Genomic DNA, 24491 nt, shown 5'->3' with positions numbered 1-24491 from the left:
AATCTTTAAAGGAGTCCTCCAGGGATTTATCTTCTATTGTGTGTTGCATCGTTGCATGTGTTGCATCCTAGTCCTTTAGCAAGGAAAGTATCTCCACCATTCCTGAGCCAAGTCGACATCGCCGCTCCTCGATGACCCTACCTACAAGACTAAATGTTGATTTTGAACTCACAATAGAGAGGAACAAAAATGATATCTTTAGCTAAGATTTAAAGTACTAGATAAATGAGTTTATGATCATGCCACTAGTCTAGGAGATTGACGTCATCATTAATCTTCTAGACAATGTCACTATCTAGATAAGCAACTAGTTTAGAACCAAAAATTCCAGGAGTAGTTATTGCATGAAGTAAAGCACTAGCATATGTTCTTCTTGAGAGTTCAAGACCAAGCCCAAAACCAACACCAAAACCCATGGAAGAAATGGCACCAAAGCCACCAAGATCAGCACCAACTCCCATTGAAGAACTGGTACCAATGCCATCTGCACCACCATCAAACACCAAATCCCAAGCATATTTGCTCTTACCTTCACTAGGGGTAGCATTTGAAGTCCTCTGCAATCTCATAGAACCAAAATTGTCATCATATTTATTAAATAATTCAGACAACTCAACCCTCACAGAAGTTAGATAACCAAAGTAATCAGAATGAGTAAGTTGAGACATCAGCACATGCACATTATTGAAAACCTCTCATTTTAGCTCTAGGGTCAAGTATAAATGCAAATGCATATAGGAAAGGAATTGTTCTCCAGTACTTCAAGATTTTGTCTTTCTTTAGGACAACTACATGTCTAAGCAAGTTATCATTCTCATTACGTGTTCATGTGCTTATAGATATGCATAATGTGGTGCAACATTAATGGTGATGTAGGATAGTACACACCATACATCACAATAGTAGAATCATATAACCTTTCAAGGAACTCCAATATTTTTCACCAACATACCAATGTGCATCAGTTAAGAGTGTAGCGCCCTCTTCTCTTGGGTGATAGTGGGTTTGGATAAACATAAGAATATGCTCTTGTAAGGTATGAGATTTTTAGCATAAAAATAGGTAGAGTTCCATCTCACTTCCATGTCTAAACCAAACTTACGAGGTCTTAATCTCATAGCAACACAAAAGCTTTTGTATGCAGCAAATCCTTGGTTAGATGAATTCAAAAAAGATATGGTAGTTCTAAAATCTTCAAGATAAGGTTTTAGTTCCACAAATGTGGCATGTTGATGAATACCGAGGAACGGGGTACCTAAAGTAAGCCCATGATCCTTAAACGACCCATCTAAGCCGACCAAGTCCCAACCGAGGAACCCTACGAGGCGGAGCAAATGACCAAGTCCCAGTAGAGCAACCCTGCGAGGCGGAGCGTATGACCAAGTCCCAGCCAAACAACCTGCGAGGCGGAGCGAATGACCAAGTCCTTACCGAAAAACTTAGCGAGGCGAGGCAAACGACCAAGCCCTAGCCGAACAAACCTTCGAGGCAGAGCAGGAGACCAAGTCCCTGTCGAGCAACTTAGCGTGGCGAAGGTCCTGACCAGGTTATGATTCGGTATGCGCTCGTGAGCCTCGGCCCACGGGCCTGCCTGTCACTCACCCGATGATCACTCACATACGCCTGTACTCGCCGCATTCCTCATCGGTGGAGCACGACAGTGCACAATCCAAGGTAATATGGCGGGGAATGTGTTTGGGTTGTTCACCGCATCTCGTTGCAAGGTCTAGTCGGGTAAGGGAGCACCTCAGGGCGATCGCATGTGCGCTAGAGTTGTCTCCGCCGCGGAAGCGGGTGGCACCGCCTCGGTCCGGTGAGCTCGGGCGTTGGGGCGACGTCGGGATAGTGGATTCGTTGGTCTCTGTGGCAACGGTCTAGATTAGATCTGGGGGAACGTTTCACGTTAGGATGATCTAGGACGTAGATCTATAACGGGCGGCCAGGATGGAGTCCTGATCCATTAAATCGCTGTCATAAATTCTAGATCCCGCGGTCACCATAGTACACTGTTTCAGCCTGACCAGCGTCTAATCCGAGCCATGGTTTCAAATCAGACGGCTCATATTGGCCCGTACCCTTTCGAGCCTGCAGAATTATAAAAGAGACCATCTGTTTTGTGGTAATAAACCTGCCATCCACTGTTAGTGTAAATTATTTACCATCGGGCCCTGCGGTTTTATGAAACAACCCCTGTGATTCCTGGTTTTTTATGCCCGTCGTCCGAATTCTGTAATAAACCAAATAAACAATTACAGAATTAGTTGATAATCCTTTATAGATGTAAACTAAGTATATAAATTCTAGAATAATCATAACTTAACCATTTTAACTCCAAATTAATCCATTATAGTTGCATTGGACTCATATTAATATTGGTTATCATTAAGTAACCTTATTCTATTATGTAACATGTGGTTAAAATCAAGCACTTATTTTGTTTTATGTTTAACACCTAAATATTCAGAAAATCATAACTTCTTAACCGTAACTCCGAATTTAGAGAATTCATTACTTAGCCTTTTTCTAATTTCTCTCATATATATAGGCAGCCGTGAGCTACATTTTAGGTTGTGATATCCTCCTAGTAAATGCAGAATATTACACACTTAATCAGCCTATCACTGCTAAGCTAAAGATGAGGATATGAACCTAGACACTAGATTAGACCTAGACATGTTCAACTGTGGTTGCACGGAAATAGTATTTGTTTTATGAGGAGTTTTTTTTAAAAAAAAATTAGTGTGTATATGTAACACGGATAAAATTGGTCATCTAACAGTCCTCTCTCTCCAATCCAATTTAATTATTGCTTTAGTTCCATATACATATAATGTTTTAATTTTTTTCTTAATCATGATTGGACTTTTTAGTTGTGTTAGAATATAAGTAAATTGTTCATCTCTCTTCATAAGCTCATTTTTTTTGTTAAACTGATCAGTGCATGCAACTTAATGTAACTTTGTAAGCTTATTTTTTTGGATTAAATTGGTCGGTGCATGCAGCTTAATAGGTTGCACACTTATTTCTCTGACATTACTGCCAATAAGAAATCAACAGTGAGTAGTGACAATGTTATCTTGAGGATGGAAAACATGTAAAGACCAAAACTAGCTTCCGAAATACCATCTATTTTTTTATGAGGCCTACATAACTGCATTTAAATTGGTGAACATATTCTTTATATTGTTTTCTCATATACGTTGAAACAGTTCTAATAGCTGTAGAATTCCTGCAAGACTGATCTTCAGTGGTTATTGACAACTTTATGACATATCTTTATATGTAACTTTGATACAAACAGAAAGAACCACACTTAAGAATGCCACGAGTTTGCTGGTAGGCATGGATAATGCATGTCTGATATTCGTCATGCACGTGGAGGGAACAATTTTCTTTAATTACATTGTGTGATACTTCCTCCGATCTTTTTTATTTGTCGTGTTTTAATTTAAAAAAAAACTAGTTGATGACAAATATTCAAGAACAGCTTAGAACGGGGTTGCTTTTCGTTTTCTGCTTCTCAGATCACAAATCAACTAGATTATATTTTTTTTGGCTGCTCGGTTATTCAAGTTTTGGCTGCAAACGTCACTTTATATTTTGAAGACATTACTGTTGATTTTAAGAATTCAGATGGAATGGAATATATCACATATGCGAGAACCAGAAAATGCTAGGAAAGTGAAAAGGTTGCTGTGGAAAGGTGCCATGTTCAACATGACTACAAGAAGTTGGTATTTCGGCATAATCTGGATCGTAGTTTTGGCAGCGAGCAGAGAAAAGTTTCCGTGAAACTGATGTATGTCTGTTAAGAGGCAATGCAGGGCATGTACCCATGAGCTGATAAGCGTTTACCTTGATTCGTACTTTTGTGGATTCGTTCTTTGTGATTTGCAGCACCTATAAGCAATGCCTAACCAGGTCATTCGGTTTATTATATATCTAGTTGTTTTCAACTGTGATGGGCTGTTGCATGCTTGTATATACTTTGATGATAGTTTCCAATATTGTTATAAGTTCATTTCCATCACTAATGCTATCCATGTCTAAATAAAACACATGATCTTTTGCCTCAACTGGCGACACCAGTGAGCAGAGCAGCTGCAATGTCTTGAGGCGGCAGGCTCATGCGACCATATGTCGACGCAGTGAGCCATCAAATTGCAGATGCCCACAATTCCACGAAGCATGTTCGCATCCTTCCTCCTGTGTCACCTATCTGTTCCGTTTGCCCGCATAGTTCCTGAATGGTATTGTTAGATTTAGGACCTATTTGGTACGGTTTTTTCTAAGGAGTTTTTTTTAGAATCTAGCTAAATATCATATAGATTACGTGTGAAAAGATAAAAGTGTCTATAAGGTTTAGGCTGGCTCCAGCAAAGGTCTCTAAAGAGTCATCTACCCTAAATATAGAGAATTAAACGGTGCTCTACGCTCTTCAACAGCGTTCTCTAAACGATCCTCTAAATTTAGAGGACGCTGTTGAATTCTCTCTATATAGAGTTTAGAGCTCTAAACGGTTCTCTATCTATTTGAATATTTTAAATAACCGGTTTAACAAAACTAAAATATATATAATACATTTAAGAGTATGACAAATACGTATGTACAAAAAATAAAAATAAAAAACTCTAATATAGGTATTTGAGTATAGATGACGTGATTTAGAGGATATTTTTGGAGAAAAAAAAAGATATAGATGATGAAATCTTTTAAAGGTAATGATAAAGAACTGATATAAATGATGAATATAGATGACGTTAATGAAGACAGCCTTAGAACGTAGAAAGCAGATCCCCTATCACCTCCTTTGTTTAAAATTTCTTTTTTTGTCATTTACAGTTCCATATCTCTATTTTACACACTATCTACTGCTGATACTAATATCTAAATACATAGGAAGTATTTTTTTTTAGATATCTTCATATGTGAAATTGGTTAAGACTTTAAACGATGAAATTGGTTAAGACTTTAAACGATTTGACTTAGCATTATTGTTGCAGCCGGTCAACAGGTACATAAACCGATGGCGGGTGCGTGCAAATCAGGAGTCAGTCAGCCGAATTGTTCCATCGCTCAAGTTGCAACATTTGAAAATTAGCAACTTCAGCTAGAGTGGCACACGAAGCTTTTGACTTTTATAAATAGGGGGAGCCTGCTGTTTGTCTGCCAGGCTGGTCATACTCATACACGGTGGGTACGTTATCCATCCAATCAAAAATCCAACAACGCACGCGTTTGTGTCATATAGCGGTGGGAAGGTTCGGTCGAAGTACGTCGTGCTTCATACCACGAGTTTAGACAAAAAAAATCCAAAAAACTTTTAGGCCATAAAAATTATTTAGCCAGTTGTATCTTTGTTGGCTCGTGTCGATCTAAACCCGATTCATATATTTAACCATATAAAGTCAAAATATTACAACCACATAAAGTACATATCTTACTAAATTAAAAAATTAAACAATTCTAATATCATTTGATCAAATAAAGTTTAAATATCACAATAATATAAAGTTTGTAACTTACTAAATTAAAGAAATTAAGTAATATGGGCTTTATTGGGGCTATGCCAGCCCAAACCCAACCCATATGTACGGGCTTTGCCGGGGTTGATGGGCCAGAATTTAAGACCCGTATTCAGTTCATGCTAGCCCTATCCATTTTATTTTGTGTCGAACCGTACTTTGGACTACTGAAAAAAAATCGGTCAGCACTAGTCTCGAATCTCCATTTTCTTTTCTGTCTTGAACTGAATAAAAAAATCACAAAGGAAAAGCAGGGAAGAAAGTGACACCCTTCAGTTTGTACATTTCTTGAGATGCAAGCGAGTGACTTTCTTGCAGACAGACAGACAGACAGAGAAAAAAAAAATCCAGCAGCTAACGTGTCAGGGAAGCAAGCACACGCCCACCGAGGACGGAACGGAAGAAGGAAGGATCATGCATCCGACGTCGGCGGTGCGGCCGCGTCGCCGTGGTGGTGGTGGTCGTCGTCTGCTGCCAGGGGCTGGAGCGCGCGGATCTTGATGTCGTAGCGCGGGGGCCTGGCGCCGTCCTGACCGCGGTCGTCGTAGCCGAAGCCGAGGCCGGCGCCGCACTTGCGGCAGAGCAGGCGGGTGCGGCGCACGAAGAGGCGACGCGCGCGCAGGTCGACGCAGCGGAACTCGTCGGCGTGCCCGAACCGCGCGTCGTCGATGGCGTCGAACGCCACGACCCCGCGCCGGGCCGCGCGTCCGTACGCCGCGCCGCCGGCGCCCACGATCCCCGCCGTGTTGCGGTCGGACGACCGCAGGCGCAGGTCGTACCCGCACGCGCCGCAGCTGCATGCATGCGTCGCCGCGCGCGCACGGCGCCCTCGACTCGTCAGCCACGCAACGTAAGATGACCGGAGAAGAAGAGAGGAGGAAGGGAGCGGAGTGCGCAGTAATAGTAATTGTTGACGCCTTTTCGGAGCGCCAAATACTCAAGAAGAACCGGCGGCGGTGCTCTCTGGTCAGGCGCGGACGGTCCGCGGCCTGGGGCCGGACGGTCCGCGACCTGGCGCAGGGGCTAGGTTTTCCTGCCTGACGTCCGGACGGTCCGCGCCCTGGGGCCGGACGGTCCGCGCGTGTGCAGGGGCGGCGGAAGATCGCCGGCGGCGCCTGGATCTCGCTCCCGGGAGGGACCCCGTCGGGGAGGAGAGATCCTAGGGGTTGTGTAGGCTCGGGCCGGCCGACCTAGACTCCTCTAATCGACGTAGAGTCGAGGAGAGGCGGAGAATTTGGGGATCGAGAGGCTAAACTAGAACTAGGCTAGAACTACTCCTAATTGTACTGGAAATAAATGCGAATAGAAGTTGTATTGATTCGATTGTTGATGATTACAAATCGGCCGTAGACCTCTCTTTATATAGAGGAGGGGGGCTGGACCCTTTACATGACTGGATTCCGTGTTAATTCCGCAAATCTAGCCAACAAACATAGCACAAAACTCGGAACCCTAAACTGCTCTGCGCATGCGCGGACCGTCCGGCCCACAGGCGCGGACTGTCCGGACCGCGGACCGTCCGGCCTCAGGGCCGGACCGTCCGGCCGCTCAATACGGCGCTCAACATATGCCCCCCTGCCTTTTGGTGGAGCTGAGCAAACCAAAAGCAACTAACTCGATGTGATTACATCGGTTTTCTTAGGCATCCTGCCACATACTAGGATGGTACTGTTTGAGGAAACGCCCATTCAAAGCCTTAGGCAAGTCCTTGCCTTGTAATGTTTGCAGCAAATAGGCGTTGCTAGACATCACCTGTTTTACTTTATAAGGGCCTTCCCAGCTTGGTGACCATTTCCCGAACTTCCGGTCTTTACTCCTTAGAGGCAGAATGGTCTTCCACACCAGGTCCCCTACTTGAAATGATTTTGCTTTGACCTTCTTGTTGTAGGCCCTGGCTACCATGATCTTGTCTTTCTCTATTGCTCCCAAAGCTATCATCCTCTTGTCGGTCACCTCATCAATATTATCCATCATTGAATTATAATAATCAGTAGCATTTAAATCATTTTGTCTGGCGAACCTGACAGCATTCAAACTTATCTCCACAGGTAACACTGCTTCCTGCCCATAGACAAGCTCAAAAGGAGACACTTGAGTAGCCCTATGTTTAGATATCCTATGAGCCCATAAAGCTTCAGATAAAATCTTATGCCAATGTTTAGGATTATCAGATATCTTCTTTTTTATCAAATTAATCAATGTCCTATTACTAGACTCGGCCTGTCCATTGGCCTGAGCATAATATGGAGATGAATTAAGCAGCTTAATTCTGTATAATTCAGCAAATTCACGTACCTCCTTTGACATAAAAGAAGTACCTTGATCTGTAGTTAAGGTTTGGGGAATGCCGAATCTATGAATAATATGCTCAGTTATAAACTCGATTACCTCCTTGTGTGTCATGTTCTTTAGAGCAACGGCTTCAGTCCATTTGGTGAAGTAGTCAGTGGCAACTAACACAAACCGATGCCCCTTTGATGATGAAGGATGAATTTCTCCAATAAAGTCTAATCCCCATCCTCTGAACGGCCAAGGTTTGATGATAGGATGTAATTCGGCTGCAGGGACTAACTGTAGGTCGCCGAATTTTTGACACACTTGGCAACCCTTGTAGTACTTGAAACAATCAGCTATCATACTAGGCCAATAAAAACCAGACCTTCGCAACAACCACTTCATCTTTGGAGCTGATTGATGAGTACCACAAATTCCTTCATGCACTTCGGCCATGGCTAATATAGCATCATCTGGGCCCAAGCACTTAAGCAGGATATCATTGACTGTTCGGCGGTAAAGTTCATCACTCATCAAAACATACTTGAAAGCTGTTCGCCGAATGTTCTTATCTGTCCTTATATTGGGATTTTGTAGATAATTAAGTATAGGTGTCCTCCAATCACTTGCATCGGCCTCATTGTCGGCCGAATTGATCGAAAGAACATTTCTGGTAACCCCGGACGGTCCGGCGTCATCACGCGGTCGGTCCGCGACCTGGGAATTTGGCTTTGCACCGGTTATCAGATTTTCAGTTTTGTGAAACTTTCCTCTCTTTATCCGATAACCTGATGCATCTTGTGCCAAATCGTTAGCTCTATGATTCTCAACTCTAGAGATATGCCGAATACTGAATTCGTCAAAAGAATGAATCATGCTCCAACATTTCTCAAGGTAATTATTTAGAGTACCATCAAAACATTGATATTCTTCTAACACTTGTTGGACAATCAGCTGAGAATCACCAAATACCTTCACATGTTTTACTCCCATACCATTTAAAAGTTCTAAGCCGAATAGGAGGGCCTCATATTCAGCTTGATTATTAGTGCAATAAGTTTTCAATCGGCTAGAGAAGTCAAAGGAGACATTACTTGGTGAAACAAGCACAATGCCAATTCCTTGGCCTTCATTGCAAACCGATCCATCAAAATATAAAGTCCAAGGAGTAATAGTGAGGTATGACATGTCTAGTTCATGAATATCATTAACCCGATGTTCTACAATGAAATCCGCTATGACTTGGCTTTTCATAGATTTCAATGGTTCATAGGCCAAGTCATATTCTACGAGTGCATAAGCCCATTTACCAATTCTACCACTCATAATTGGGTTATGCAACATGTATTTGATCACATCGGCTTGACCAGAAACAGTACAATGACTAGACAGTAAATAACATCTACATTTGGTGCATGCAAAAAACAAGCATAAGCATAACTTTTCAATAAAAGTGTACCTTGTTTCAGCATCCACCAACCTTCGGCTTAGATATGTCACCACATGCTCCTTCCCCTCGGTTTCTTGTGTCAGAACAGCCCCAATGGCCTTATCCTCAGCTGCAATGTATAATCTGAATGGTACTCCTGCTCGTGGTGCTTTTAATACGGGAGCCGAAGATAAGTATTTTTTGATGAGATCAAATGCTTCTTGTTGTTCTGCCCCCCAAGCGAATTCGGCATCATTCTTAAGCCGAAGAATAGGGGTGAACGCATCAATCTTCCCGGCTAGGTTAGAAATAAACCTTCGTAAATAATTCACCTTGCCGAGAAACCTCTGTACCTCGACCTTACAGGTCGGAGGTCCCACATTCCGAATAGACTTGATTCGGTCAGGGTCTATTTCTATACCATGTTCATGTATGACAAATCCTAAAAACTTACCAGCCGACACTCCAAAAGCACATTTACGTGGGTTCATTTTCAAATCATACTGACGCATTTTATCAAAGGCTTTACGCAAATCAGCTATATGAGAACTAAACTCAGCCGATTTGACTACAATATCATCGATGTAAACTTCCACAGTGTTTCCTAACAATTCATGGAAGATCAAATTCATAGCCCTCTGATAAGTAGCACCAGCATTTTTCAGACCAAATGTCATGACAACCCACTCAAATAAACCAATGAAGCCTGGACATACAAAGGCCGTTTTAGACGTATCTTCTTCGGCCATGAAAATCTGATTATATCCGGCATTACCATCAAGGAAGCTAATAATTCTATTTCCTGATGCATTATTGATTAATGTATCGGCTATGGGTATGGGATATTCGTCTTTAGGAGTTGCTCTATTTAAATTGCGAAAATCAATGCATACTCTAAGTTTACCTGACTCCTTCTTCTCTACCGGCACAATATTGGAGACCCATTCTGCGTATCTGCAAGGTCTGATAAAATCAGCTTCTAGCAGCCGGTGGATTTCGTCCTTGATGCGTGGGAGAAGATCTGCACGAAATGTTCTAGCTCTTTGCTTGAAAGGTCTGAAACCAGATTTAATAGGCAGCCGATGCTCTACGATCTCTCGGCTTAATCCAGGCATTTCAGTATAATTCCAAGCAAAGCAATCTGAATATTCCTTCAATAGACCGATCATCTCATCTCTAGGATCGGTCTCCAGGGTCTTGTTTACAAAAGTCGGCCTTGGAGTTTTACCATCTCCTATGTCAATCTCCTCCAAAGGATCGGCCGATGTAAACCCCTGTCCTAGTTTATCAAGATCTCTGAATTCCTCTATCATGTCCCCCACAGAGGAATCAGATGATCTTTGTGTGATGGCGGACTTTCCGGTCTCGGGGACCAGATCATCCGTAATACTGTCTTTTCGCTGTGATAGATGCTCGGTCTTAAAGTCCGAACTCTTTTGTGAAAGACCAGACCATCCGGCCTTGGCGGCCGAACTGTCTGTGACCAAAGACTCATGAACTTTGTGTGTATTCATCATTTTAACTTTATTTAGGATTTAGCCGATTCTCCATCGGCTCTAGCATTACAGGAATGAAACCTTTCTTATCTATACTTATGAATTGATAATCAGAAAAGTCTACTCCTGTGAGACATGTAGCAGTCTCATAAGTCCAGAGTACAGGGGCATCGGCCACAGCGATGCAGGCCGATACATCAGCATGTACTTGTTCTATGTCATCGCCTACCCATTGTATCAGCATTTGATGTAATGTAGAAGGTATACATTGATTGGCGTGAATCCAATCTCTGCCTAGGATTAAACTGTAATTTCCTTCTACATCAGCGACGAAGAATGCAGCAGCAAGGGTCTTAGTCCCGATGGTTAATTCAACGGACGTGACTCCCTTGGCTTTGATCGAACTATCAGTTCCAACACCGCTGAGGGTCATGTTGGTCTTGACAAGTTCGTCATCTTGTTTACCTAATTTTCTGTATAATGAATAAGGCATCAGATTTACAGCCGCCCCTCCATCTACCAACATCTTAGCAATCGGTATCCCATCAATGTGGCCGCGCACGAAGAGCGGCTTTAAATGATTTACCGATTCTTTTGGTTTAGTAAAGGCGGCTTCTTTAGGACCAAAATCAAACTGGGCGACAACAGGTTCATCGTCGCCGATAATAGTACAATCGGTAGAAAATGTAATAATATTTACGTCCATACCTGGGCGTTCTGGAGAAGCCTCGTAGTCGACCAGGTCTTCTCCCAGCAGATCGTCCTCTTCCATTGATGTTGTCGTGTCGTTGGAGGCTTCCTGGTGAACGGCGGACGGTCCGCGTGCGGGGGCCGGACGGTCCGCGCCTGGTGCAGGTCGTCCAGAGACTTCCTGGTGAACGGCGGACGGTCCGTGCGCAGGGGCCGGACGGTCCGCGCCTGGTGCAGATTGACTTTCTATTTCTGTGGCCGTTTGTTTTTTCTCAACGGCCTTCGGTCTCCATTTCTTTTGCGGTGGCGGGTATAGTGGATGTGTGTCATTAAATGTCTTTTCCGCCTCCTTCTCCTGGCTCTCCTTTGCTCTTAGGCGCTGTAATTTTCTCTTTTGGGATCGTGTCAATCCCGCTGGGCACCATCGAGGCATGGAGTATTTTGGATCGACTGTTTTGATGGTAGCCGTATCCTTTTCGGTTGTGTTGGCCGATTCGCCGAAAATCATCGGCCCTTTATTATCTTCTTGTATGACAACATCTGCAGTGCCTATTTTGATGATGTCCTTTTTTGTTGTAGGCATATGCCCCCCTGCCGGATTGGTCGGCCTAGGAGGCCGAGTAGTCCGGCAATCTTGTTGGGCCTGTGCCTGATGACCAGATTCAGCAGCGCTCAACCGGTCTTGCACTGGCGGCGCCAACCTATCAAAAACGGATGTTTGGGGTGCCCCCCAGGCGGGGTACTGTGGCATCCCAAATAGATATGGTGGCATGCCCCACATTTGATTTGGGACATATGGTGGAGGTAAGTATGTGTATGGATATGGCATAGATGGATAAGGGGGTGGAGGGGTCCATGTCGGCATGTTAGGTCTCAATTGTACAATAGGACCTTTCATTTCTTCCGATTGGTAAAGTGGTCCAATCGGCCTGACCTGACGTTGCTCATGAATGGGTGAGCGGGGTCGCTTCGGTGGCCGGTCACTGGGGCCGGCCTTCTTTTTCACATACTTAGACAACAATTGATCGAAAGTCGGGCCAGGCTTGATCAGCCGACCAGCTGCTTTAAATGTATTTGTTTTCCACGTACCTATCTCTGGTCGTCGTGGTTTGAAGGTACGTGGTCGCTGCGAGTCCTGAGCATGGCCGGACCGTCCGCCAGAGTCGTCCGGACCGTCCGGGGAAGCGTCGGACCGTCCGCGTCGGGACGGCGGACTGTCCGTGATACGCAGCACGGGTTCCCGCAACTGTCTCCCTGTCTGCGCTTGCCCCCCAGTGTTAGAGGCTGTGATGGTCACCTTCAGTGTCTCCCCTCCATCGGGAGTCTTCTCGGCCACCACCTTCCTGCAAGCAACTTTACAATCTCCATCGGCCCTTTTAGCATTGCCGATGATTGTTTCCTTGCCTTTGCCTTTATCGGCTGTATTTGGCCGAACCAAGACTTTCTTGCCCTCGAAGTCAATCATGTTCATCGGAAAGGGTTCTGTATCCACCTGCATTTCCTGAAATTTCAATCGTCCTTCGTTAATGGCCGATTGAATCTGTCGACGGAATACATTACAATCATTAGTGGCATGAGAAAATGAGTTATGCCACTTGCAATATGCACGACGTTTTAGCTCGTCGGCGGATGGAACAGTGTGATTTATTTTAATGTTGCCATTTTTAAGTAATTCATCAAATATTCTATCACACTTACCAACATTAAATGTAAACTTAACCTCCTCTTGCCGTTTCTTTTGAACCGGCTGTAAGGAGGCACAAGCCGAAGATTTGGCCTGCTTTGGCCAAACCATTTCAGCAGCATACACCTCTGCTGATTCGTCTTCTGAACTACTTTGGTCGCATTCTACTACATGTACGTTGTGACGAATTGTTTTAGCAGTTTCTTTGCTTCGGCCTTCACAAGCCAAAGCTCTCTGGTGTAATTGTGCTAATGTAAAGAATTGGATGCCTTCTAATCTTTCTTTTAAATAATATCGCAGACCATTAAAGGCTAATCCTACTAGCTGTTTCTCTGCTAAATGAATTTGAAAGCATCGGTTTCTTGTATCTCGGAATCTCCGGATGTAATCATTAACCGATTCATCTTTTGTCTGTCGCAACGACACTAAATCTACCAAATCCAACTCATAGTCACCGGAGAAAAAATGATCATGAAATTTTTGTTCTAGATCCCCCCATGATGAAATGGAATTAGGAGGTAAAGTGGCATACCATGCAAACGCGGTTCCTGTTAGCGATAATGAAAATAAACGTACGCGAAATGCCTCTGTGTCGGCCAATTCTCCCAATTGTGCTAAGAACTGGCCTATATGTTCACGTGTGTTTTTCCCTTGATCACCCGAAAATTTTGCGAATTCGGGTATCCTGGTTCCCTGTGGGTATGGGTGGTGATCAAATCGGCTGTCATAAGGTTTCCGATATGATTGCCCCCAAGGGACCATGCTTACTCCGAGCTTATCTCGGAACGCCCCGGCTATTTCTTCCCTTACTATATCAATGGCAGCCGGTGCGAGACCACCGGCTCTCTGGTCAAACATAGGTGGGGTTGGTTGGACATTAGCATGTTGTCTTTCCCCCCATTGGTTTGAGTTACGTGGTGCATTTTCATTTGCCCCATATGGGTCATAGGTTTGATCGTTTCTTTCCGGCCTCCTGGGTGGGGCCGGGAAGCTTTCCTGGGCTCTGGATCTTGAATTAATGGGTTGATGCATTGTATAGTGCGATGGGAAGTGCTGCTGGGACGGGTGAGGATTCCGGTAACAATCCTCCTCAAAAAGGTCATGTGCGGACTGTCCGGACATTGGCCCGGACCGTCCGTGATTATGTGCGGACCGTCCGTTGTTGTACGCGGACGGTCCGACTGGGTAGTTTAGGTTCTGTGCCGTGCGTGGTGGCTCGAGCGCATATCTAGGTAACTCATTAAAAATAGGCCTGACTGTTGCTGGCCCGGACGGTCCGCGCTCACGTGCGGACGGTCCGGGCATGTGCAGATCGGCTGGTTTGCTGCCGATTTGCGGTTGATTAGGGTATGTGTCCATCGGCATCCCATAAAGGGGTTGTGACTGGTCGTGACAACCTGTAGCCGATGTGTTACACGCGTTATCTCCTAACTCAACCTCGTGCGAAGGAAAATTTGCGGTACTAGATTTATCAAATGCACGTACTAGTCTCTTAAGATCGCTTTGCATACCCCCTATGATATTCTGCATTTGTTCACGCTGATCTTCTACATAATTTCTAAGAGATTGCAGATCGTTGGTATTACTTACATTGGGGATATCTGGCGTGGGTTGGAGCGAAGCCGGATCCGTCGCCCGATGTCGGACGACCTTGTTGTTCCTGTCCACTTTGAAGTTGGTCAAGAACTTTGCTTTCGCCTCCTGGATCATCCGCTCCTTGTGCTCCTCGAACTGGAGCTGCTCGTCAGCCGGCAAGGTTTCCCAAGTCGGCTCTATGATGTTGCTTGGAGAAATATCAGAGCTATCCCTTGAACCGGCCATTGAGGGCCGATTTGATGAGCTTAGATATGTTTCCCCAGCGGAGTCGCCAAAAAGTATGTTGACGCCTTTTCGGAGCGCCAAATACTCAAGAAGAACCGGCGGCGGTGCTCTCTGGTCAGGCGCGGACGGTCCGCGGCCTGGGGCCGGACGGTCCGCGACCTGGCGCAGGGGCTAGGTTTTCCTGCCTGACGTCCGGACGGTCCGCGCCCTGGGGCCGGACGGTCCGCGCGTGTGCAGGGGCGGCGGAAGATCGCCGGCGGCGCCTGGATCTCGCTTCCGGGAGGGACCCCGTCGGGGAGGAGAGATCCTAGGGGTTGTCTAGGCTCGGGCCGGCCGACCTAGACTCCTCTAATCGACGTAGAGTCGAGGAGAGGCGGAGAATTTGGGGATCGAGAGGCTAAACTAGAACTAGGCTAGAACTACTCCTAATTGTACTGGAAATAAATGCGAATAGAAGTTGTATTGATTCGATTGTTGATGATTACAAATCGGCCGTAGACCTCTCTTTATATAGAGGAGGGGGGCTGGACCCTTTACATGACTGGATTCCGTGTTAATTCCGCAAATCTAGCCAACAAACATAGCACAAAACTCGGAACCCTAAACTGCTCTGCGCATGCGCGGACCGTCCGGCCCACAGGCGCGGACTGTCCGGACCGCGGACCGTCCGGCCTCAGGGCCGGACCGTCCGGCCGCTCAATACGGCGCTCAACAGTAATGCTTATCGGCTGTCATACCAGTAGGTGACGGCGGAGAGGCTCCTCTGGACGGGTGACGGCGACGGCGACGGCGATGGTGCGTGCTTCTCGTCCATGTCCGTCGCTCGCTGCCTTGTGTTGCTGGCCTTGGCACTTAGCAGGTAGGCAAGTTCACGGCAGAGACAGGTCGCGATGCTGATGCTCCGATCCTTGTTGCGTTCTGCTGACGAGAGACTGGCTAGTATATACTTTATACGCAGATGCTGGCTGGTTGCTGCGCGTCTAGGAGGTGTAGGGGAGGAGGGCTTCTTGGCAGTTGGCAGCTGAAGGAGAAATTGCAGCTGCAACTGCCGGGAAGGAAGGAGGTGGCGGGGTAGGTGACGAGGCCGTGGGTCTGCGCCGACCGCGCGGGGATGGAGGTGGATAACGATGACGTGGGCCGCGCACGGTGTGGCAGCGGCGTCGTCCCTCCATGCATGAGGTGGGGCGGTGGCCGGGGTGCCAGACTTGCCCACGTTCCAATAACCAACGCAGTCAGCGTCCGCCAGCCAAGAAGATGCGCCGCCACCCGGCGCGCGCTCACTCAGCTCCTCTACGCCTCCGGCGATCGACTGCCGCCGTCGGTGGTCCCGTCGCCGTCCTAGCATTGGACCTATCTGTTTTGCTCTTTGGGAAATTTCGGCATAGATATATAAACGTGACGTACTCATGTACAGAACAACGTCATTTGAATAGAAACCACTTTCTATATTTTTACAATCTTCAACATACTTTCTATATCTTATTTACACTCTAGAGAATCATTCATGTTTCCTATATTCAAAAAGTGAGGAACCTAAAATAAAAGATAGCTATATTTGGATAGCTATTTAGATAAGTTAGTAGAGCATCTTTAAGAGACTAGCTAAATGACTTGTTCAACCAAATTTTAGCTACTCAATAGTAAAATAATTCTCCAATATATTAGTCATCTAACTTGTCAAGCTATCCGACTCTTTAAATTGACTCCCTTACTAGTCAAGCTTGGTTAGCCACTCTGACTAGCGAAACTAAATAGATAGTTTGTTAGAGTGAGATGCTATATATATGATGTAATTTTTATGGAAAATTAAATAGAGAGTCAAATATAAAGTAAAAAAATGAAGAGTCCTTCTATAACTCTGTTTATTTCCTTTTGTGATTATATAATCTAGCTTATGGATTATACAAGTATCTAATGACCTACTTATGAATTATTACAATCTAGTTGTCTAAATTATATAATCCATCTAACAATAAACGTTGTTTGTTTGTATCTTAATTTATTTAAGTTGGACTATATAATTTAAACTGTAATCAAACATGGTCTAAATTTTACTCTCTAAATTATCGTTTGGAGCGTCATTTGCATAGAAATCACTTTTCTATATCTTTTCAATCTCCAATAAATTTTATATATCACGTTTGCAATCTAGAGAGTCATTCACATTTTCTATACTTAGCTAGCGAGAAACCTAGAATAGAAGATGGCTATAGTGAGATAGCTATTTAGATAAGTTGTTGGAAAATATTTCTTTAAAAAATCTCTATTTATATAGATTAGAAATAATATATAGAGCCTCTCGGGGTTGCTCGATATTTGAGCTCAGGACCCGCGTAGACAGATACGGAGTACTTGGATACGTAGTCAACCACCAACGAGCAGAGGCAGCCTAGCAAAATTATCAAATACTAATAACTATAACTAATTTGATATAAAAGACATATATTTAAACTAGGTGAGTACCCGTGCGTTGCGACGTGAGTAAAAAAATTGTAAGAAATATATAAATGGAACGACAAATATCACTATGATATGTAAAATTCGTATGGTAAACATTATCAATATTACACAAATTATTTCTAAAGATTCAATTTAGAATTTTGTAATGACACACAAATATGTCGACAACCATACACTAATCTAATCTTTTTACCACGACGTAGCGACGACAAGCACGACAGGGAGAAGATCACTACGCGGGCGAACTCGATACGGAGCAACGTACGAAGATAAAGCGACACTCGGCGCAGCTTCGGACATCAGGCGCACATGGCTCGAGCACGCAACAGTTAGTGATAACGATGAACTTAAACAATGGCAACGACTTTCCAACATCGTAAATAGAGGACGCGACTTTCGGTGTTACCAAACCAGGCCGATGTGGTTCTGTTGATCATTCGGTGCATTGGATCTGCACCCCCCATAGCAGGCAATCCACTAATAGCAGACTTAACAGAGAAACAGCTTACCAAACCCAAGTCCTGGAGCCGAAAGCTGCATGTAAACAAGTCATCAGTAAACCCTTCTTAAAAAAACCCGTCACTTAATCGTCATTATGTAGTTCTCCCTGAGTTCGTCCAAACACGTCCTTTCTAAGCCCTGATAGGGACACCTGAGAGAGCAACCAGACCTAGAGAAAGTAGATCAGCAGAATTAATCTTACGCGTTTACTACTTCTCAATCCACTGGCCACGCTGCATGTAGTAAAAATAAAATATTAAAAAACTTTGAAAGTTCAACTCACTTGCGCACACGGTCAATGATCTTATCCCCTTCGGTCATTCAGCTTGCCAATCTTTCCGAGGAATTTTCACACGCTTGGCCGCAGGTGGTAAATATTCTAGAAGGCCAGAAGCCATTATCACGAAGACTTTGCATGGATCCTGCGCAAGAAAGAATGGTCAAAGTCCGTGGTGCAGGCTTACAGGACAGCACGAAAGGGAGTTAAAACCACCGAGTGACGAAAGAACACTTCGGCTCCCCATGTTTTCATTCCAGCAATAGCTGTTCGTAGTATTGAAGTTTCCAAGTCAATATTGTTGGCAGTTTGGCCGTTACACACTGTACTAATATCACGACTGTTTACATAATGGGATTATGGGAATGCAAATGCAAACTTGCATAAATGAATCTCCAACTTCAACAAGTAGGAAAACAAAGTTCACTGCATAGGGAGGTTGGAAAGATTCCTGGTGGACCAACACATGCAGCCGAGGTGTGTTTCTCCAGCTACTCAAATTCAGCCAAAAACAACAGGTCCTTCATTTGTCTGATGCATGGGCATTTTTTAGTTGTCAATATTGCTAAACGTTGTACAAAGTCAGTTGGCTAGATCCTCGTTTTATGCCTGTTCGTCCGAGTCTTCGGGCCTGCATGCCCATTTTTCTAGGATCACTTTACCTGTGCTTATCTCTGATAATCTGGCGTGCCTATATATTTTGTAATTCGTACAGTACATATGAATACAGAGAACAGATATTCTCCTCTTCTAGTTCTTGCATGGTACCAGCTAGAAGATCCTGAGATCGCACCTTTTCTCATCATGAGTGATACGCATAGCTCAGTTCACAGCATCACCACTCACCACCGCCGCTCTTCACAACAGTTCCTCCCCTCTACTTGGCATGCCACCGTCGCCGGCTTTCAGCTCTTGATTTTTATGTCTATGTTCAAATAGATGATGAATCTAGACACATATATAAAACAAATACATTAATTATTGTATGCATCAACTAAAAAGGTAAAGAAAATTTTATTTTGGAACGGAGGGAGTACTAAATATGAAGAATACCCTAGAGCTTCCACCCCGACAAGTTATTTCTGTTTAATAACTACTACGTTAGCACAAGGAAAAATGTATTGTTCAGTTCCATGTTTGATGCATCATGCTAAAAAAGTTCGCTTCCTATAGGTACCGCAGATTCTTATATGCTGTAAATATGGAAGCAAAGATAAAATTGCAGCAAAGAAAATAATGAAACACACATGATACACTTTCATGTCAGTATCACATCATTCTAGTCACCTAATGTATCTCATGATTAGATCTGTTCTAGTCAGCAAGAGTTCAATCGATAACGCAAGATCTGTTTTAGGGGGTCAGACGATTGCAAATGAAGGTTAATTTCATTCTAGTATATATTTGTATGGTTTGAAAATTTCACTGGATGATTCTAGCCATGCCTTAATTGTGATCCACGACTCTTATTACAACAAATGTAGGAGTCGCGGATGGTAAGGATCAGAGGCAGCATACCACGAAACGACGCAAATGCAACCTATTGCTTTCTTTGAAGGTGACTCGGTATCTCATTGGTGATGTCATGATCGATGAGTGGCAGAAAAGGGACCATTTTTCTCGTCAATGATAATGCCGGCTGCCAAACAAAATAATGTAAAGTAAGTTTAGCAACTTAAACAAAATGAGCTTTATATTAAAAACATGGATTACTACCATTCAGAAATTTGGTTTGCAATGGTTCAGTGCTTATCTTTTTGCTTGATGTCATGATGGATGAGTGGCAGAAAAGGGGTCATTTTTTCTCGTCAATGATAATGTCGGCTGCCAAACAAAACAATGAAACGTAAGTTTAGCAACTTAAACAAAATGAGCTTTATATTAAAAACATGGATTACTTCCATTCGGAAATTTGGTTTGCAATGGTTTACTACTTATCTTTTTGTTTGCCAGAAAAGCTCACTGTGGAATGTTTACAGAACTTTTCAAACCTTGCCCTTAGAGCTGACCCTGCACCTTGCACTCGGCTGACGTCCAAGTGCGTTCGACAAGCTCCCTAGTGTAAGTGCGGTTCTCATTCCATTGTAATAGTGAATAAGTTTCTGAGAACATGTTTGTTAAGGATACCATTACAATAAATTCAGTATAGGTACTTGAACATGTACACATTTTAACTCGACCAAAAAAGCATCATGTAATTAAGGAGGGGTGGGGCGAGACAGTATCTTTATAAGCCAAACCCTCAATGAAGTCACTCGACATGCCATATGGGTAGAGCAAAATAACAAGCTAGTGAAGCATGCCCTGCTCATCCAATAGGCCAGCAAGAAACACACAATTGTAATGATATTAGAGTTTAGGATCAATAGGCCAGCAAGCCTTAGGGATTAGCGTTTTTTTTGTTAGTGAAGAAAAAAATAATTCAAAGCAATTTTTCTTTTATGAGTCGTGACAGCAAAGAGGCGAGCAATTCACTCAATTAGGGAAGAAACAGGGGACGTACCTTTTACAAGATCTTGAGCTCCTTGTAAGCTCTTCATGGTGAACACCACACCATCGTTCAACCTCAGCTAGGATGATGTCAATCTGGCCTCCCTCGGTAGTTGAGAGTACTAATCATATTCCGTAGAGACTTGGCGAACACAAAAAAGGAAAACATGTTGCACTCCAATATGTGGTCGAAGCCTAAGCAACGCTGGAAAAAAGGGCAAAATCCGTACCGTAGACACCTCAACGTCGTTGATGGCGAAATTAGACCTATCACCGCTGGCTTGCGCCGCGTCCATGGTCTGTTTCACGGTGAGCGAGAGCAGAGTCTGCACGCTCCGACCCTGCCCTCCACATCGGTCGACCGGGAGCGCCCATGAAGCATACTTCCCTTTTACATAAAGGACAATGAGATAGTGCATGTGTAATTAATAATTTCAGAGGAAAATGCTGAAATCAAGCTGACCTCTGCTTGGCTGATTGTTGTTAACAAGGTAGTTGCCCATGTGACTTGCTGACATGTTTACTTAGATAGTCAGATCAACATTTCCAATATCATGACCAAAAGAAATGTTGTACATCCCATGAGCAGAACTGGGTACTTGGAGGGACAATGATCAGTTTAAAACTGGGACAATGATCAGATCTAGAAGTGGGAAATTGTACCCTTTAGAGCGCAGCTTTACCATGGAAATTTAAACCATCATAGCCACTCAAGAGTTACTACAAAATAAAAAATATAGGACAAAAAGCATCATAACATAAAACAAAAAAGGACTCAGCATCACCCTTATTCTACCATGCAAACCGACTTCTCACTTTTCTTGCAGCACCACCTAATCACCTCAATGTAAGTGGAGCTGTGCTGGTTGTCACATATCTGAATGACCATCCTAGGCACAACCACAAACCAAAAAGGGGTGATTAAAATAGGCTTCATGTGGGGAGAGGGTTAGCTCAAAGTAGACACTTGTAGCAGCCTTCATTGATCAGTGCCATGCATTTTGGAAAAGGTTGAGCATCATCGCCCCTCATCACTCATCAGCAGTTCAACATTCCTTTCAAAAAATTGGACCCTACCAACAATCTAAAACTGCATTAGCAGTCAACACCAAGATTTCGATCCGAAAAGGCAAGGGGAACAAAAGCATTCCTTTCACAAAATCAGACCCTGCCAACAATCCAAAAGTACACACCACTTAAATGTTTATGAAGACTTACTTAGGCAAGCAACCCGTAAAATTTTTCAGAAATAAAATACAAATAGCAACACTATGAGAACAGACAAGTGATAAGTCTGTAAAACACAAAAAAGGCTCAGAATCACCCTTATTCTACCATGCAAACCGACTTCTCACTTCTCTTGCAGCACCACCTAATCACCTCAATGTAAGTGGAACTGTGCTGGTTGTCACATATCCGAATGACCATCCTAGGCACAACCACAAACCAAAAAGGGGTGATTAAAATAGGCTTCATGTGGGGAGAGGGTTAGCTCAAAGTAGACACTTGTAGCAGCCTTCATTGCTCAGTGCCATGCATTTTGGAAAAGGCTGAGCATCATTGCCCCTCATCACTCATCAACAGTTCAACATTCCTTTCACAAAATTGGACCCTACCAACAATCCAAAACTGCATTAGCAGTCAACACCAAGATTTTGATCCGAAAAGGCAAGGGGAGCAAAAGCATTCCTTTCACAAAATTGGACCCTGCCAACAATCCAAAACTGCATTAGTAATGTAAAAGTGATGAGAACTTTATCTAATAGCAATACAAAGTTTACTTGAAAGCAATGGCTTATTAAAAGTAGCATGTAATAGCATCACCACTTAAATGTTTATGAAGACTTACTTAGGCAAGCAACCCATAAAAATTTTCAGAAACAAAATACAAATAGCAACACTGTGAGGACTGATAAGTGATAAGTCTGTAAAACACACAGTTTCAAGTACATGAAAATACAAGATAAACAAGTTAACCAGATTCAAAGTTTCCTTTGCAAAAGGAAAACACATATGGCGCCTAGGGGGACTGGTGCCCTCATTCTAAAATACCATGTTGCAATGTTTCAAAGATCATAACAAAAACCATGCATATAGGAAACCTAAAATTAAATGTAGTTGCAACAATTCAGTTTGTTCATATTTGATCACTCCATTAAAAACAAAAATGTAACCTAGGATTGAGAAGCACATGATTAAGTGTGACAATGAGGTTTGCGACGTGATTTTGGTCTGCTGACTATGATGTTGCTTATTTTAAACTCAATTAAACAAACAATGAATCAAGAAAGACAGACGATCTGAAATTGATCTAGCTGTGTCAAACTTTAAGCCGTGAGAGAGGTCAGAGTTCATTTCTGTTTTCTATGAAGTGTACAATCACTCGGGTTGCTATCGAATTATTTTCTCAGATGATGGTATGACACCAGAACACAACTTTTGATGGAGGATGCAAATTAAAAAGATTAGTGCGTACAAGAAGGCAAGAGAAGACAATAGTAAAGTACTGTCACTGCGAGAGCGCCACTAATAGTAAAGTACTGGACATTGCAAATCCCCGTTGCTATTGCCTTCTCTTGTGTGCTACTGAAGGATGGGCGGCGTACCTGGCTGTAGTCTTCCTGGGAGAGCGCCGAGAAGGATGGGAGTTGGTGCCTCACCAACGCATGCCATTTTATCGCCTCAATAATGTCGTCGATGGAAACCTTGCCCTGGAGCCTTGATTGAAGGTTAGGACGCGTGGATTGCGCGGGCGAGGCCGATCGGGTGGGGCGTGAGACTTTGGGGAGGGAGTAAATCGCATGTATGGGGACTCCATGGAGCGTCCACGCGATGCAGATCGGTCTTCCAGGGAGAGATTGTGAGCGACAGATCGGGGGGAGGGGGGTAGTAAATCGCGCGTACGGGGACTCCAGGGAGCATCGACCCGATGCAAAGATTGGAGCGGCACATCAGGTACTTCCATGGAGGTGAAGCGGATGGGGGGAGTGGATCGCGCGGATCGACATTCCGGAGAGAGATTGGGCGCGGCAGATCGAGGGGATTGGATCGCGAGGATCGACCTTCCAGGGAGATATAGGGTATTAGGGTGGGGGGAGTGGATCGCGCGCACACGCCATCGGGTGGGCGAGGAGATTTCGGTTGCACGAGGGGAGCTAGGGCTCGGATCGGGGATGGGGGAGGAGATCACGGTCGGGTAGGCGAGGAGATTTCGGATCGGGAATGGGGGAGGAGATTACGGTGCCGCATGCACGAGGGGAGCGAGGACGGGGGCGGGGGCATGCTTCACCGGGCGAGATCCACGGCGGGGAAGAGGCGCGGTGGAGGTGTGCGGCGGGGGCAGGCGGCGCAGTGAGGGGAGAGAAGGAGGAGGAGGTGGATCCAGGGCGTCCATGGCGGAGAACCGAGGCGCCAGGGCGGGGGTACGGTGGATCCGCGTCGCCTTCGGGCGAGATCCACGGCGGGGGAAGGGGCGCGGGGGAGGGGTGAGGCGGGGGAAGGCGGCGCAGTGAGAGGGAGAGAGAGAACCCGCGGGCGTTGATGCAGCACGGAGGGTGACGGAGGGAGCGCGGCAGAGCGGAGGGACGGCAGAACCGTGCGCCACTCGCGATTGTGGACGCCTACAGTAGATACATAATTAGTAGTAGAGACTTGACATGCACTTGTAACCGAACAAGGCAGCCAAGGCAGTGGCCTGCACTGCTTGGGTGCTGAGTCCACCCTTGGCGATACTTTCCTACGCATTGATTTATTACAAAGAAAAACACAGGTGTCCTTCCAAATTTACGGCATGCTAGATTATTATCTGACGGGATCTTCCATACATGATACATTCAAGATTTCT

The 24491-nt window shown here is 44.5% G+C and overlaps 1 protein-coding gene and 1 long non-coding RNA gene across 2 annotated transcripts; both read right to left on the bottom strand.

Moving 5' to 3' along the window:
* Positions 1–5780: 5780 nt before the first annotated feature.
* LOC100275257 (uncharacterized) lies at positions 5781–15879 on the bottom strand. Its single transcript, NM_001365945.1, has 2 exons — positions 15657–15879; positions 5781–6319 (listed from the first exon to the last, which is right to left on the bottom strand). The coding sequence occupies exons 1-2, from the start codon at positions 15731–15733 to the stop codon at positions 5938–5940; spliced, it is 459 nt and encodes a 152-aa protein (NP_001352874.1). The 5' UTR covers positions 15734–15879; the 3' UTR covers positions 5781–5937.
* A 1529-nt stretch (positions 15880–17408) lies between these two features.
* LOC103635933 (uncharacterized) lies at positions 17409–24259 on the bottom strand. The gene is made up of 10 exons (XR_002264692.3): positions 23254–24259; positions 21111–22354; positions 20878–21035; positions 20661–20789; positions 20149–20259; positions 19874–19981; positions 19676–19796; positions 18951–19105; positions 18164–18302; positions 17409–18049 (listed from the first exon to the last, which is right to left on the bottom strand). It is a non-coding gene; the product is annotated as an uncharacterized lncRNA (long non-coding RNA).
* Between the last annotated feature and the right edge of the window lie 232 nt (positions 24260–24491).

This window comes from Zea mays, chromosome 8 (assembly GCF_902167145.1).
Source record: "Zea mays cultivar B73 chromosome 8, Zm-B73-REFERENCE-NAM-5.0, whole genome shotgun sequence".
Taxonomy (NCBI): Eukaryota; Viridiplantae; Streptophyta; class Magnoliopsida; order Poales; family Poaceae; genus Zea; species Zea mays.
This window is presented reverse-complemented; position numbering and strand designations above follow the sequence as displayed.

Bases quoted from the DNA above. Each gene is read 5' to 3' on its own strand.
- LOC100275257 (NM_001365945.1), bottom strand. From the start codon at position 15,733: ATGGACGAGAAGCACGCACCATCGCCGTCGCCGTCGCCGTCACCCGTC. The intron at 6,320-15,656 runs GTATGACAGCCG...GCATGCATGCAG, and splicing joins CTCTCCGCCGTCACCTACTG to CTGCGGCGCGTGCGGGTACG.